Raw genomic sequence first — 17,452 nt, forward strand, 5'->3', positions numbered from 1 at the left:
TACCAATGTAGCTGCCAAGAGACTTGAAGAAATGAATTGAATTTGGTCATGCACAGAAAATTAAGGTATGTTGACAAGTTGAAACTAACAGTTTGCATTTCAACTTGCTGTACATCCATCCAAACAAAGATTTCACTTGTTATAAACCCTCCTCAGTGTATGATTACCAGTTTCTGTTAATTTCAGTTATGTGACTAGTTGTTTAATAGTTTATCGGTTACATATTTATGCACACACACATACATACATCTATTGTTTTATTTATATAGAAAATAAATAAATGTACTACTTGCTTTTGTAAAAAGAAAAAGTGCTAAAAGAAAGCAAATAGCAAGTAAGACATCCTCCCACTATCTGAAATGAATTTGAAAGGAAATCCTCCACAGGAAACGAGGTTACCTCCTCTGCCTTTGCATATTTTGATTGTAGAGATTTAGAATACAGAAGACGAATAATAACCTGTGAGTAAGGCTTTATTCATCAAGAAACACAGGTATATAGGCTGTAACAAAAGGAAAGAATTGTTAAGTGTGCAAACCATAAACAATGTTAATAATGACATTGATCTTTTCTCATTTCTTTTGCCTTGTCCGTTACTTTATATGAATGTTAGTGTGAACGCTAACAAAACTTTTTTTTTTTTTTTTCGGAGGCTGTACGCTTGTATTTGTATAATAACTTGTATTTTATTTCCATTTAGGTTTGGCAAATCCCAATTGTACTCTTGGACATCTGATGAAAGCCCTTTTCAACAATGAAACCTTTATGAATAAGGTAAATCTCCAAATTTATTTAATAGGTTTTATGTATAAAAAAAAAGATGCATTTGGAATAGAATTTAACAACAAAAAAAGATTTTGGGAAATCAATTTGACACGTATTGCCAACATCAGCAGAAATAACATTTTCATAAAACTAAACAACCAGAAAAAAAGATAAATTTGCAGCAAAGATACTTAAATGCTTTAATTAAAACAAAACATTTGATCGAATATCTAAGATTTTTTATCAATATAATGAAACTTTCATATTCAAAGTGCCACATATCCGAACTTTTAATAGTGTCATATTAAAAAAAAAATTTCTTTTTTGTTTATTTATAATTTGGTGATATTGAAGAAATTCAAGATTACTAAGAAATCTGAACTGGCATGAAAGAAGCTTTTGAAAATGCTGTCTGTTTTATAAAAAAAAAAAAAAAAAAAGTTGGGGGGGGGGGCGGCTAACATTTAACTATTATATTTTAAAAATTGACTTTCAAAGTAACTTATTCCTGGACAGGTCTTTATCCCTTGCTCTCTTGACTTTATTTTTATTACTTTTTCCCATATTATGACAATTGCAATTATGCATGCATGGTACAAGATTTTTCTGTACAAAAAAAAAAAATTGAGATAAAACTGCAGGATATCAAGAAGAATTAAAAACAATTTTTTTTTTTTTTTTTTTTTTTTTTTTTTTTTTTAATGGAAATTTCTCCAGACAAGACTTAAAGCCATTTGATGTAAATAGATAACAAGAACGAAATATGATTATCGCAAAGAGAGGAGATGCGTATTGGTCTTAGTCTGGAAAAGACCAAGATTGTAGAGAGGAAAAAAAAAAGTCAGCAGGAAGAATTCTACAAGCCTGCAATTCTTGTAAAGAAGCAACTAGAATAGGAAGCTGTATTATAATGAACTATCAAAACAGTGGCAGGGAATAGATCAAACAATTCTGAAAAACGTGCCATAATGAATGGCATTTAAAAACCTTTATAGAATATACGAGAAGCATTCCAAAAGTAATGTCTCCTATTTTATTCTGCACGAATGCATCAGAAGGGATTGCAAATTGCACTGTTATGACTCGTGCATTTATGACCTGAACGTTTTATCTCTATTGCAGATATTGGTGTGAGACTCTAAGAATGAAACCTGTCACGTCATGGATGTACATCAAAAGCAGAGATGTCATTAAGTTTCTAGCAAAAGTGCATTGAGAATGTTGGTGACTATATAGAAAAATGAATTCTGTAGCACAAAAGGTTACTGGTTTTAATGGTACCATTTCTATCTTGGTAGCTCTTCAACTTTTTGAGTTTGAAAAAATAGGCTTTACTTTTGGAACGACCCTCATATATTTGATTGTATATTAAAGAATGCTTCTTGCTTGTCAATATTGGATTGAAATTGTGTTCTTTCGTTACATTCTGTCATGTTGTGTTCACCATTGTAATTTTTGTTTACTGCTAAAGCATGAAGAAATGTAAAATTTAATTTCGTTGTTTACTCTCATTTTTGACATGGTTTTGAAATCGATTATGATGAAGATTTGGTATCTCAAGCTGGAAACTATTATTTATTACTATCTTACTCACTTCAGGGGATATTTAATCTGTTTTGTTATTTATTATTTACTAGCGGGGGTACCCAGCGTTGCCCAGGTGTGGAGAGGTTTCATGGTAAAGGTGTTGAGCAATGGAGCTCTTAAAATGTTAAAAAATTAACCAACCCCCCTAAAAAAGATGAATAATGAGTATCTGCATGGGCACAAAAAAAAAAAAATTTAGCTGCAGTAGCCAGGCTTGTACCTGTAACACAAATGGGGGGGGCAACTGTTTAGCTCCTGCACCAAACTACGTCAGCAGGTTTCAAAATAAGGCTAGTCATTGCAAGGCGTATGATGACTTTGCAAAAATGTCAACGAAAAAAGGTGACCCCTCCACCTCCTTGTAAAAAATCAGCCCAGTTGACAGTGAAAGAATGTTTTTGGCCAATTTTTGGATATTTGTCGGCTAAGAGACTGAGCTTTCAAATGATATCAATTTTGTGAATGATGGTCACGTGTGTAGGAAGTTTTAGTGAGACATACAAACGTACGCACACACAATAACAGACACTTGAGATTATTTCAATTCTAAACATGCTTTCCCATTGGGTCTAATACACTTTCTCATTTTTTTCTACCACATTTTTATGCACTGCTAAACAGGTTCTTCTGATACCCTTCAGCTAGGTCATAACTGCCATATTGGCCCCTTCCTCATATATAACCTCAACCGTAACCCTGTTGACCCCCCCCCCTCGCTGCCTAGAGTAGGTAAGAGCTGTTTGAATTGTCTTGCTTTGCTTTGTTTGCATTTGTCTAACTCCTCAGATTTCTTACTATGTTTCCACTCCTGGCCATTAAAAACAACAAAAGAACAATAACAGATTTAATATACTTAAAAAGGGGGTTATTCATACCCAATTTAATCTTTCTTAGACTACCAATTTGACTCCTCATAGGTTTCAAATGGATATAATCTAGATAATCTATGAAAGTGAGAATGTGTGTGTGTGAGGACAACTCTTAACTTTTATATTGAACAAATTTTTGATATAGACTTGAAATTTGATATATAGGGTATTTAGGCACGTGGAAAAGTTTTTAATCATATTTTCATCTGGAAAAAGGGGCTGCTAAGAGTTCAAAATATGTGGTACATGGAGGTCATTGGATTTTTATCTTTTTGTCAACTGTTTCACAACTGCGCATGCACGAATTGTTCACATGACAATTTCCTTATGTTAAGAATAAGTAGGTTTGAAAACACATTTTAAAGATTGTGTCAAGCTGGCCTAATGGTTATCATACTTGACTCGCTGTCTTTAGGTTTTAGTTTCGATCTCGGATAGAGTATTTTCTTTTTTCTGACAAGAAATGAACTGTTTAGAAAACACGTAAGTCGTACGCACACATCTCAGTTTCTTTCGTATTTTTTTTAACTTCATTTTTTTAAATATTTATTTAATTTTTTTTTAAGAATTGAATGTTATGTTTAACACCAGGTACATCTGCTAGTCAGCTATAAGCTAGTGTACATATTGTTAATTTACATAGATTATCATTAAATATTTAAAGGCATCTTAATGTTTACTAGCAAGCATCCTCATCATTGCCTGGAAATGAATATGGACCTATGTGTACTCCTTCATTTAGCTCCAAAAGTCCCTAGCGGATATCAAATCTTGGTGAAAATTAAGAAACGGTGCAGTTTTAGGCTTTAACATATGTAAATTTCAGTTCTGCACCATGCAAAAAAGAAATGACATCAATCAATTCTTTTTTTGATAAGCACAAGTGTCAATTTTAGTCATTTTAACCCGAAAGGCACTCCTAGGAGAGCAACTGGAGTTTTCCCAGAAAATCTGTACTGCTACTTTTTTTTACTCGTATCATGTTTAATGTTTGTGCAAAATTTCAAAAAATTTGAAGACATAGTTATTGAGAAAAGTGCAGATAGACCAACGGATAAGGGTGAATTTATAAGTCGGGACCAAAATCTTTCCTCATTTTAGTCAATAATTAGGTTTCTACTGACCCCAAATTAATGAATCACAGTAAATTTTATAACTTTCCTGAGATGGTACTAAATCAGAATATGAAATTTTTATAACTGGATCTTTGAAGTTTCTGGGTTTTAATCAGATTGAAACAATAACTTTCCTTTATATAATATTGGCAGGGCTACCTAGTGTTTCCTGGGATAAAAGTAATGTTTCTATTCAAACTTTTATCTCTTTACCCCTCTCTATATCTTTTTCTCCTCCCTCTTCTCCTCTGTCCAGCTCATTCTTCTCTCTAAACACACACATACAACTCTTCTTTATATGATAGATTCCTTGAATAATGAGTTGACATGTTTTTTGCAAATAAGTACATGATTACACTGACCATCCTCTTCCCTGACGAAACCTGGCCCAGTTGACCCTCAGAAAACTATTTTTGAGATAATATTCATCCAGCGCAACACTGATCAAGAATATACCAACTTTGTGAGTGCTTGTTTTGTATTTTTTAAAACTTTTTATCTGGACATACAAACGTACACCCAGACAACTGCTCTTTATATAACAAAAAATAAGACAATCTATCTTGTAGACACCCCAGCATCCTTTTATTACCTCTTCCCAATGTATTTTTGATGGTTTAACTGAATTTTTTTCTAATTGCAGCTAATCGGTACTTATATCAATGAAGGAGGCTGGGAAAAAAGAGATGTCCATACAGCTGCATGTCGTCTTTTGCTTGACATCATCAATGGCTTAGAAACCTCTGACGTTTTTCAGGGAACAGTAAGTATATTTCATTATACTTAGTTGTATGCAAAATTTTATTATGGTGTACATAGATGCATATTATATTCAAAATAATTACATTTCATTCATAAACTGAGACAAATATAACTTATTTTTCTTTTAAAGGAAGGTCTTGTAAACCGACTGTTTCAATGGGCTAGTACAGATGAAGACCCCTTATGTTATTATGCAGCTGGCTTGTTGGCACTTGCTATGGAGCTTCAAGATGTTGCCTCAAACTTTAAAGACAAGAATGCTGTTTTGGTAAGAAATGTCTTGTTTACTAAAATTATGTCAACCGGATTTCGAAATTGATATTTTCTTCTGCCAAGCAATTTTTTCCTTTGAGAATGTTATTTACAATACCGATATATTTTTTTTGTTTAAGTTTATTTAAAAATAAAAATAAAACAAATTCTGCCTAACATTTTTACTATCTATATATCTATAAAAGTGAAAGTGTATGGGTACATTTCCCTACCCAATAATTCTGTCAATTTTCAGTCTACAGACTCGAAATTTCATATACAGGGTATTGAGATTTGGGAAAATCGTTGTCATCCGTTTTAAGCCAGAAATTTGGCGGTAAAAGGGTCAATGTTCAACGATTTAACCTTTGAGAACTCTACCAAACTCCTCCGCCAATTTTGGGTCTAAACACTTGAAATTTTAGATATAGATTCCTTGGACATGGATCTAACTTAATAACTTGGTTTGAGCCCAAAACAATAAATGTTAAGGGGTCAAAGTTAAAAAAAAAAAATTGACCCTTTTTTTTTTTTTTTTTTTTTTTTTTTTTTTGCTCAACATACACCTCCAAACACTCAGGCAACACCGGGCTGAAATGCTAGTAGTTACTATTTTAAATAACTGAAATAATGAAAAGGCGATAACAGATTATTTGGATTACAGTTCTCATCTTCAGTGTTATTCGGCTGATGTAACCTCCAACCTTCTTAAGGTGTATCTTGTCAAACTTGTGAGTTTTTATGTTGAACTAAAGAGTAGCATGTTCTCACCCAACTACTGTATTAACATTGCCTGCACTAAGGATTGAATTTTCAATCTCCAGAAGAGTATCACTAATAACTGAATTTTGCTTAGTACTTTATCTTTTATGTCATGGGTCACTGCAGACAATTATAGTATGAATTTTGACAGGCTGGGTGTGCCAAGTTCGAATCCAGTTCATTCTACAGAAACTCTTTCATTGGTGCAACTTAGATACGTAGGTTATGACATAACTGCCATGAGGAGCGATACTGCTCCCCATTGGGGAGGTTAAAACCCCCTAAAACTCTGAGTAAGGCCGAGTAAATATGTTGAGATTGCCCGTTAAATGTTAATCGAATCCCGGACAGCGGCAGGTGACCTATAAAAAGGGGGGAGTTTATTGTGCTTTGTTAAAAACAGACAGATATTTTTATTGTTTAAAACAATCACAAGAAATGTCAGAATAATGTAGAAACGAGATCATGTACTTGTTGACCTGGGGGACACCTGCTCAGACGTTATAAGGGGTCACCTTCAGGGCGTGTGAGGAAGATTTAATTTTGGTCTCAGATTCATAAACTACAGACGATCGATGAGGTGCACACACGCAAAATGGATCTGGGGATTTCCCAGAAGCGTGTCAGACCCTGATTGGCTTAGCAAAGCACCAGACTCACCCGTTACCTTAGTATAAGAGCGAATACCGGGGCCGACTTGAGCAGATTATCCAGACCTCCGTGAGAGAGAGGAACTAACCAAGAGGTACCACCCCTACCTCGGCCGTTGCTACCACCGCCATCGTGAGAATGAAGAATAAGATTTTGGGAGAATATTGATGTTTTTTGGTGTAATCGAACTGAACGTTGTATATATGTAAAAATTTAACTTTTTCGTAGTTAGACATCCTGAGTCTGTCTTCCTTTTCTGGCATACATGCGAAGCTATTTGCTTTTCAGCAGAATCAACAGAGTTGAGATGCTGAGAACTATGGGAAGGACTTCCGGAGAATAGACGATCACGACCAACAGTTTCGATGAGGTCAGAGGTCAACTGCTGACCTCGGCGAGAGACCTTTTCACAGGTTCCGCAGATGAGCTTCGTTCTGAAAAATCTCTACAGTTAGGTCACATGACATGTGACACAGGTGCTTCTACCATTATTGACCCTTTTTACGTTGACTTGCCTTTGTTGCAATTATTTATTTATTTATTTTTACTTTTTACTTATTTGTTATGTTTCATTTGTTATGTTTATAGTAATAAATGTTCAAATTTCTTTGAATTTTGTCTTTATTTCTTTGAATTTTTTTTTTTTTTTAGCTTAGCTTAACTTGCTTTTATATTTCACCATTTCGTTTTTTAGTAATAAATGCTTCTCTACATTAAAAACCAACCTTGTGTCTAACTCTGTCCTCGTGGGGAGGCAACTAAATAGGAAGTAATATGGCGACTGAAAAACGTTTTTCGACCCCAATAAAAGCATTACAATACATTTAGACCCTGAAAAATTTCTGCCATGTGCCCTTGTTGTTAGTTAACAACTAGCCACTACTTGTGTTTCAAACTTAAACAAAAAAAAAATGCTTTAAAATAGTAAAAACACTAAAGTTTTTTTCGTTTGTCTTTTTTTTGGAAGGGGTGTTGAGGCGCCCCTATTATCTCAAAGAACCAGCTATGTAAACACTTTGCAATATTCTTATATAATTATTTACAAAAAGTTTTCTTTACAATCAATTCTTATTTAAAATTAAATTCTTTTCTAAAATATTTTGTTTATATATGTTTACATTTTGTTTTTAAGTAAAATTTAAGAAATTAATTTAAAAAATATTGTTTATATCCATCTTCATTCAAAAGGGTTATTTTTCAGTGGCTTCACCAGTTGTTAACCTAAATTTTCCAAATGTCAGAACGAGACTCGTCTGCGGGACCTACTTATCTAAGCTGCACCCTTTCATCAAACTACTCTTGACCTTGTGTCTAGCCTCCTGGAAAGGAGATAAATAAAATAGCATAACTCCTGGCATACTTGTAATGTCTGGTGAAAGACAATGATAAAATTGGTATTCTTGATCCATTTTTATTTGTTATTGAATATTGACTTCGCTAACATTCTTTCTTTGATGTAGGTTGCCCAGCTGCTAACCAAATTACATAAATTGGGGTTAGAGTCAAAAAATGATAATGTCAAGATAGAAAAAGAGAAATCTTATTTCCACATGTTTGCCAAGAAACCTGATAATTCACTACTCGGTGATGGCGGCCTTCTCTCCTCTGTACCTACCACTTCCCCAACTCGTTCAGGTGGTTCTGTGACCTCCCATATCTCCAGCATGAAGAGTCCCTCTTCCTCTACCTCTCCAACGACTGCTACTACTGGCTCCATGTCTACCTCTGACTTCAAGAGGAAATACAGTTTGGGGCCATCGGATCATTCGGCTAATGAACAGAAAAAGTTACGCATCTGTGAAAATTCTTGTGAAGCTAACGATGGGATCCTGAAACCAAGTTCTACTTTGGTGTTGACTCGAAGCAGTGCCAATCGCAAAGAATTCTGTCCCCAAAAAGAAGGTATATAACATCTTTATTACTTTATCAGTTTATAAACATGTACAATGCAATATATTTTATGGGGGTGCATAGATGCATATTATAAATGGTGGTTCTGTAGTTTGAAAAATATTTAGTCAAGAGAAGAGACCATCATAGGAAATAATAGCTTTTTGAAAAGAATCGGACCACTTTCAATCTTACAGAATTAATATCCACTCCACTCTTAATAAGTTTTTTTTTTTTTATTATTCACTCCCAAGCAAGGCATATTGCCAGTTGGACGTAAGGGGCTACTATTTAAGACCATCTTTATAAGTGCAAGATGTCTGTTTGCATTACATATAAATTTCTGCATGTTGGTACAGTCAGGAAAGCAGAAAACCTGGAGAGGATTCCGAAGTCTAGCAGTTCAAAAAGAGAAACTATTAGAATAGGTTTTCCAGCATCGAGGGACACTTACAGTAAAGGGGTGGGATTTTGCTGCATGTTGGTTTAGCTGGGAGTATTTACATTGAGGGGGTAGGCATAAGTGCTATCATCAGAGCACATTCCATTAAATGTTTATACCCAGTGATAAAACAACTCATCATTTTTAAGTAGTTGTTGTGTGGTTTATCCCAAAGTGGGTAGAAAAGGTGGATTTGGTTTAAGAGAGAGGTTGTAAGCAGAGGAATTACTTGTATTTGGTTGGAAGAGATGTTTGTCCTGACTGCAAGCCTTTGGTTTGGTAGAGAAACAGTATCATTTTATGCTGACTTGAGTGGAAATCTTGCCTACAGTGAAAGATCCTGACTTCTAAGCCTGTTATAAGGATTACCTTGGGTTGAAATAAGTGAATAACACTGAAAAAAATTAGGGAAGAATCCAGGAGTATGCAAGACTTGGGTGATTTAAGTAGACCAAAATATGAGACCTGAAGGACAGATGATTTCAGAATTCATCTAGAGATGCAACTTACTCATTAGAATGGAACCCAGTTGCAACCTGAAAGTATCTGCATTATGAAAAGAATGTTAAGAGAATTAAGTTATTCTTGAAGCATCGAATTGAACAACTTTAAAATTTTTTCTTACTCGAATATTTTCTTTTCCAGAGTCCAGTAACAGCAGTTGGTCAGAGATGGCACCATATGTAATTGGATCTTATTGTATGGATCCAATGAGTGCTTCCATGAAACAGCGCCTAATTCTTCATTATCTTATACCTATGGGTGAATATCAAGAGGTTAGTGTATCCTCCATTTCTCTCCTAATGTTTCTTCATTTTATTTCCTCTATCAATATATTCGGCTTGTCTATCAATTCTGAATGTTGACATTTATTGAAATATTATTAACTTAAAAAAACAAATAAAAAAAACGATGTGTTTATTCTCAATGAATTAAATCAATCAGTAACTCAATCATGAGACTGATACCGAATGCATCTATTGCACGTTTATATGGTCAAGGGACAGATACTTAGAGATTTGTGGATGCTATTCCAGACTAACGTGTGACAGATCAATTTTTTTCATTCATTTTTTCAGGGTGTTGTCATTTGTAAAGATGGCCACTTAGTTTTGACTATAATAAGACCTGTTTTATTCTTGAAATGAAATTAGATGTAAAGCAGTGCTAACAGACTTTGTGACGATTATATAAGGGAGATAACTAGCTCCAACTGAGCAAAAATAATCATTTTTTTGCAAGAGATAATTTGAGATGCTAAAATAAAATAATCGATTAAACAATGAAACAATATCAAGTAAAAATAAAAATACACTAAGTAAAAAAAAAAATGTCCTTTTGAAACTGAAAAATAAATTCAGAATCATAAATATTAACAAAAATCAAATTTAATTCTATAATTTCTAGTGGAGGTCCACTATATGTTCTTTACTGACCCGAAGATGTTCGAAATTTGATAGGTTATTCAGCCTTAATAATTCTAACAAATGATAAATTATGTAGGCAATCCAATGAAATATGAAATTCCAGTAGCCAATGAAAAAGTTGTGTATCTTTCAAATAACCAATAATGAATAAGTTGTTTTCTAATTAACCAATGAAAAATGTTTACCTACTTAAAAAAAACAAAAAAAAACTGTTTTAATAAAATTTTAACTTTTTCTGAATTTTATAATTTGTTATAAGTTTGTTGATATTGCAAAAAAAAACTATTTAATTACAAGAATATATATAAAATTACCAAAATAAAACAAAAAACAATATAATTAATCAAATATAATTAGTATATTTTTTCTTCACAATACAAACACAAATTCAGTCATAATTTATTTCACAATTATTAGCCAATTTATAATAATAATAATAATAAATTGGCAATTATGAAAAAAAAAAAAGTAGACCAGCCCCTTAATTTTTTTTTTTTTTTTTTTTTTTTTTGTAAATTGTTTTGGCATTTTTCATTTTCAGTTCCAGTATGTGGAGATAAAGTCTATTTTTACTTAAAATTGTTTCATTATTTGATTATTTTAGCGTCTCCAATTTTCTCTTGCAGAAAATACATATTTTTGATCAGTTGGTGCTAGCTATCGCCTTTTCATAATAGTCACAAACTCTGTTAGTGGCATGTAAAGTAATTTAAATGACCTAAAAAAATATTTTAGTTTAAACTTTTGAATAAACAGATAAAATGTCTTGAAAACCATGTTAAGATGCAAAATTTTTTTTTTTTACCTTTTTAAAACTTTATTAGGTTCAATTAGTAAAATATCCATCAGAGAGAAGGAAAGTATTCAAAATTTGTTATAATAAAATACTGTATATTTAAATTGATCTCTTTATAAATACTGAAAAATTTCATACTTTATCAGAGATATTCAATTTTTTTAATTAAAAACAAAGAAAAACATTACATTCGCTTAGATTATTCAACCCTATGTAAATGTTTTGTGATATGTTTTTTTCATATAAATCTTATTTCATTTTTCAGCTGCTTGGAATTGCTTTTCAATTCAATGCTATTGATTTGATTATGCATTACATCAATTTAAAAGAGAACAAGGATGTTCGATTGGCATTTGAAGCATTGAAAGTAAGCAATTATTACTTATTAACAGATTCACCAAGTGTTGACTTAAAAAAAAAAAATATATAAACTATATATTAATTTCTAAAAAAGAACCCTTTATACAACGGTCCTAGATATGACCTTAAACTATATTCGATGGTGAGGCCCCAGCTTGCAGGCTTTAGGGAGTGTGGAGCCACCCTTTAATTGCCATTGCTCCCAGGTCCACTCTAACCCAGAGTAGTAGTACTTGTTAGGGTCCCAACTATGGGTTAAATAGAAGCCAACACAAAAAAATAAAAAAAAAAATCCAAACATACTCTATTAAAAAATGATTCTTCAAAATCACTGGATTTGGCATTAAATAACCTGAAAAGGGTTGATATGCCGTAAAAAAAAAAAAAAAGATATAAACTGAATTTAAAAATCAAGATCAATAACAGATTTTAATTTTTAAGTGAAAGCAAACAAATTCTTACTTTAAACTGATTGTGAACTTCAAAAATTTATTTGTAACTCAGCTGTGAAATGAGTATTGCAAACAATGCCTTTCAAATAACCTGATAAGATTGTATTTTTATATACAGATTTTCAAAATCTAGAATTGAAACTGAATACCTCACATTTTGAAAAATAATTAGCATGAGCAGAATGACTGTTTGAATTTAAAAAAAAAAAAAAAAAAAAAACGCAAGTGAAAAAGAAAACCGAGAAAAAACTTAAATGCCTTTGAGTGGATTTTTATGAAATTGTCTATTTTGTGAATGATTTTTAATTCTATTTTGGATTATTGATTTTAGTAAATATTTGATTAATAGTAAATAAAAAATGTTTAAATATGAAAGTTATCTTATGACAGTGTGGACTTAAAATATTTGTACTGTTCTTATGAAGACAAATTTGTTAATGTTTACATTTAGCTAAAAAGATTCAGCTCAACGTAACAAATATTGCTAACAAATCTGGTACCTTAAACCATACACGTCCTTTTTTTAATAAGAAAATTGGGTACTTGTATAGTTTAATCAAGACATTAAAAAATGAAAATATTAAAAAAAGTTTAAATTGTACGCATCCGTTATAGAATGAAGTTCTCTGAAAAAAAATTTTCACTGAATTTCATCAAATAGCTTTTTTTTTTTTTTTTACAGCGAAAAAACAATTTATGATACCGAACAAAAAGTTCGATTTTTAGGAAGAAAAGCTATGGGAGAGAGTGTTGTCGCTTTAACTGGAGTTATCTCCCCGTGGCGTTTCTAAACTCCAAACAAAAATTTTTAAAAAATCCAAGATACTGCCTTCAATGCGCTCTCATAAAAACATGTTTTTCCGCTGTAAAATAAAAAAAAACTTCTCAATCAAATTAAGTGAAATTTTTTTTTTTTTTCGGAGATCTTCAGTTCAAAATGAATACGTACAATATGACCTTTTTATTTTCGATATTTTTATTTTTTAATGTCTTGATTAACCTGTACAAGTAGCGAAAATTGTTTTTAAGCCAAATTGAAATTGATAAACTAAAGTTAACAAATTTATTCCAAAACATTGCAATAAAGTAAATATAGTAAAATTAGATTTTATATATTTAACTTTTATGAAAATAAAAGCAGCCATGTTTAAGAACATCACTAACCTAGTGTTCATCACTGATCTTATAGTTCTGACCAATGTTATATTCTCTATTAAAAAAACAAAACGTTTAGCACTTAAAAATAAAATATAGTTTAGAGATAAAAATCAGTTTTTTATATTTTGCTGATGTTCCATTAATGGAAGCAGAAGTTGTGTAAATCAGAAAAGGACGCCAGTCTGTCATTTAATCAAGTATTAATAAATGGCAGATCGGCAAAATAAAAAAAAACAAAACAAAACAATTTTATCTCTAATTAAACTTCTAATCGATAACTTTTTCTAATTTTTATGTGAGAATGCTTATTTTTGCCTGATACATAGGTATATGGACAAATTTTTATGGGGAATACAAATTTTATCTGTACCATATACTGTATAAGAACCTAAAAATGCAAATAGGTATTTTTTAGATTAAAAAGCAAACTTTAGTTCAATCAGATTGTTTATTATTTTTTTGAAATTAAAAATTATTTTATTTATAGTACCTTGCCACATTGATATGCCATAAGAAGTTTGCCACCAAATTTTTGAATTCGGATGGCGTTCAGAGACTTCTAGAAGTACACCGTCCCTCCATAGCTGCCACTGGAGTTTCACTGTGCATCTACTATCTTTCCTATTTTGAGGAAACAATGGAGAGGGTAAGAAACTTATTTTCTATGTTTGTTTATGTAATTTATAAGTTGTTCAAATTTTCAGAATTAACATAAAAAAAAAAACTTTTACAATAATCAGTCAATATTTAATTCAGAAAAGTCAATTTAGTTATACCATGTTCTTTGCAGTAGAAAAATGTATTTTGCTTCAATTTCTTTCAAAATGTACATATCCAGCTCTGTTAGATTGATAATACGGAGACATACTTACATAATCTTCTGGACAGAAAAATCAGCTTACATTATTAATTTAAAAAATTCTATATTGATTGATCTATTTTAACTAACAGATAAATTCAATAAATAATGGAAGATTTTATTTGCGTATCATAACCTTTGTATAAATTAAATTAGTTTTACTAGTTATTTACAATGTTGCCTTACTGCTGTTTCAAGCAGCCTTCTCTACCAAAAGTCATGATTGATGTCTTTAAGTAATTTCTTATTTTGATTTTTCCATCACTTAGATTTTATATATCAAAGATTAAATCTGTTTGTCAAGGAGGAGAATTTGGACTAGTTTTGAGATCCTATCACGCAGTAATCTATGGACATCCATGTTTCGAGATCCTATCTCTCTTCAGCGTAGCTTGACTGTTTCTAGGGATCGAACCTTGAACCTAGGAATCCGTAGATTACTGTTTTGTAAGTAAAAAAATAAAATATTTTATACCCAAATAAAAGATGGACGATTTTCAAAGAAAAAAGATCTTCAAGATGAAGATGCTATGTAACCGTATTTAGAAAATCAAGAAATCTACATGAATTTAAAAACTATAAAAAATGAACAGTAAAGTTATCTAGGAATTTGTGGCGTAACGGATAACACACCAGACCGTAGTACATATGGTCTAAGGTTTGATTCCTAGAAACAGTCGAGCTATGCTGATGAAAGATAGGATCTTGAAACCTGCATATCTGTAGATTACTGTTTTATAAGTAAAAAATAAAAATAAATAAAATATAGGTGATTTTCTAAGAAAATAGATCTTTAAGGTGAAGACGCTAATTAACCGTATTACTGTTTAAAAAATCAACTAGAAATTTACATATCTTAGGCTAGGTTTTTCCACGAGTTGAATATGAACTGAACTGCTTCAGGATATTTGAAGATATAAAGATTTTAAAGCATAAAAACTCCAAAAGGATTAATATGCAGTAAAACAAAACAAGCAGCATGAATAAATATTTAAAAATATAAAAAACTTAAAGTATAAAAACTTTGGCCAAAATTTCAAATTTGGCATTAAATAACTCAAAAATGGTTGATATGCCCTAAGAACCCCCCCCAAAAAAACAACCAATGCAAACCCACTCATAAAAATTAGAGACAAATTGTTAATACATATGAGATTCTATGGTAGTTGAACATTTCCATTAGCTAATACTCTTCCCTCTCACATTTTTGTAAGTGATTTATTGATAAAGTGGGAGAGTGTTAGATATTGGCGGGCAACTTCGGAAAAAAAAAACCCTTTGATGAAGTTGCACGCACGCAAATGGAATCAATGTGAAGAATTCGGAACTTTCCACCATTATTTAACGGAATGCAAAATTTGACCCAGAAATAGGTGAGAGGATATCAATCAAAGCTTGAAACAATTGACAAAGGAAATATTAAACATTCCAATAGGAAAAGAATGTTTTATAAATAAAATCATCACAGACAAAAAAGGCAGTCAGAGAGAACGATGCTGCATCACCATTTCTTCACCACCTGTCATCTGACATAATCCCGCACCATACCCCACACATTTTTCAGAAACGTCAAATCACAGAGTAATAATTTATCATCAAAAGCTGATTTGTCGGTGTTAAATAAAAGCAATATATTTTTTGTAGATCAGCTGTGTTGTGATTTTTACTTCGCTGTTAGGGTGTGTATATTTTTGTACCAGCGAAAAAAGTAGATGTTAACATATATAAATGATGCATTTTGAAGAACCAGCTACAGCAAATATATAACTAGAGACTTTTTTTTTTTCATTATTCTGTTTTAATTGTATTTTTCAGGTTTGTCTGTTACCAGAACATGTTCTATCTGAACTTGTCAAGTAAGTGATTGACTTGTTTGCTTCCTATTTAAATATTACATATAATTTAAACTCCTTCATGTTTTAACAATATCTTTTACCTCCTTTGAAAACCATAACTAATATGAGAACTAATTGATTAACTATTAGCATTTTATGCCACTCAAAACTGCATTGATACTTGTATTCTTAATTTGCTTGACAATACATAAAATAGTAACTCTTTATTAAACAAAGCATTATCATTACATGTATTCCAAAGTTCCCAAGAGAAGAAAACTCTTACCTGTTGTGGGATTTACATATGAGTACTGGTACTTATTTCCATATTCCTTTGTTTTCATAACACTTACTATATTTTATTTGGTGCTTGTTGAGAATTCAACCGAAACAAAAATATGAAAAATCTTTATGATGTACATATGTCACAGAATGAAAATGTCATATTCCAAAAATTATGTAAATTGATTAAATAGCTGCTCCCCCCCCAACTCAAATCAAATCTTATGAGAAAGCAAGATGGATCTGCTATATTATGGAATGTTTTAGAATCCAAAGGAGTTAACTCAAATCAGACTATAGAAATTTTTTGGTTTAATCAACCTTGTAATGGCTGCAAAATATTAATCTTTAAAAAAAAAATCGTAAAATTTGATTTTCTAAGTTAAAAAAATAAATAGTACTTGATGGTTTTACATGATTTTTGAAATGTGATATTTTCATCCTGATATTCATTCAGATATTTCTGCATTTGTGTTTTTTAATTAGATTGAGTTCTGGATAAGTATCCTTCATTTTTAAACAATTTGTTTTTGTTTTTTGCATAACTAGTATGGGTGCCCGGCATTGCCCGGGTGTTTGGAGGTGTGTTGAGCCCCCCCCCCCCAAAAAAAAACCCCAAAAACAAAACAAATGTGGTAGTAGGAAGGCAGGCTTGAACCCGTACCGCGAAGGAGGAAAAGAATGGGAAAAAACCTGACGTCTTTGCTGTTACGACCACTGCCAAACTGGAAGTGCCATGGGTTTAAATTAAGGCTAGACAATCGAAAAGAGAGGATGACTTTCGAAAATATTGGTGAAAAAAGCGACCCCTTCCTGTAGAAAAGTGCCCAGTTGAGGGTGAAGAAATTAATATTTTTAGCCAATTTTTCGGTATTTGTCGTCTGAAGGGTCGAGCTTCAAAACGATACTGATCTTGTGAAAATCCATTGCCTTTGTTGAAAGTTTTAGGCAGATATGCAAACATACATTTATATGTTGGTAGCTCAAATTTTTGACCCAAACCGATTAAAACCTTGCCCTATCTCTGAATACCCTTTATGTAAAATTTCAGATGTTTAGACCAGTAATTTGGTAGAGACCGCAGAGGTCAGATTCTTTTAACTTTGACCCCTATTATGACCCCATAATATTTATTTTGGGCTCAAATCAAGTTATAAGTTAGATCCATGTCCAAGGAACCTATATCTA

At 31.8% G+C, this 17,452-nt stretch overlaps 1 protein-coding gene across 1 annotated transcript in view; it reads left to right on the forward strand.

Moving 5' to 3' along the window:
- The window catches only part of LOC145293783 (DDB1- and CUL4-associated factor 1-like), a 156,292-nt gene that overhangs the window by 53,759 nt on the left and 85,081 nt on the right, over positions 1–17,452 (forward strand). The window contains exons 3-10 of the mRNA XM_080140323.1: positions 701–774; positions 4,980–5,099; positions 5,229–5,366; positions 8,224–8,665; positions 9,741–9,871; positions 11,584–11,685; positions 13,776–13,934; positions 15,963–16,003. Coding sequence (XP_079996449.1) covers positions 701–774; positions 4,980–5,099; positions 5,229–5,366; positions 8,224–8,665; positions 9,741–9,871; positions 11,584–11,685; positions 13,776–13,934; positions 15,963–16,003 — 1,207 coding nt within the window. The remainder of the gene's footprint in view (positions 1–700; positions 775–4,979; positions 5,100–5,228; positions 5,367–8,223; positions 8,666–9,740; positions 9,872–11,583; positions 11,686–13,775; positions 13,935–15,962; positions 16,004–17,452) is intronic.

This window comes from Euprymna scolopes, chromosome 15 (assembly GCF_053919585.1).
Source record: "Euprymna scolopes isolate OS-2025 chromosome 15, ASM5391958v1, whole genome shotgun sequence".
NCBI classification, from domain to species: domain Eukaryota; kingdom Metazoa; phylum Mollusca; class Cephalopoda; order Sepiida; family Sepiolidae; genus Euprymna; species Euprymna scolopes.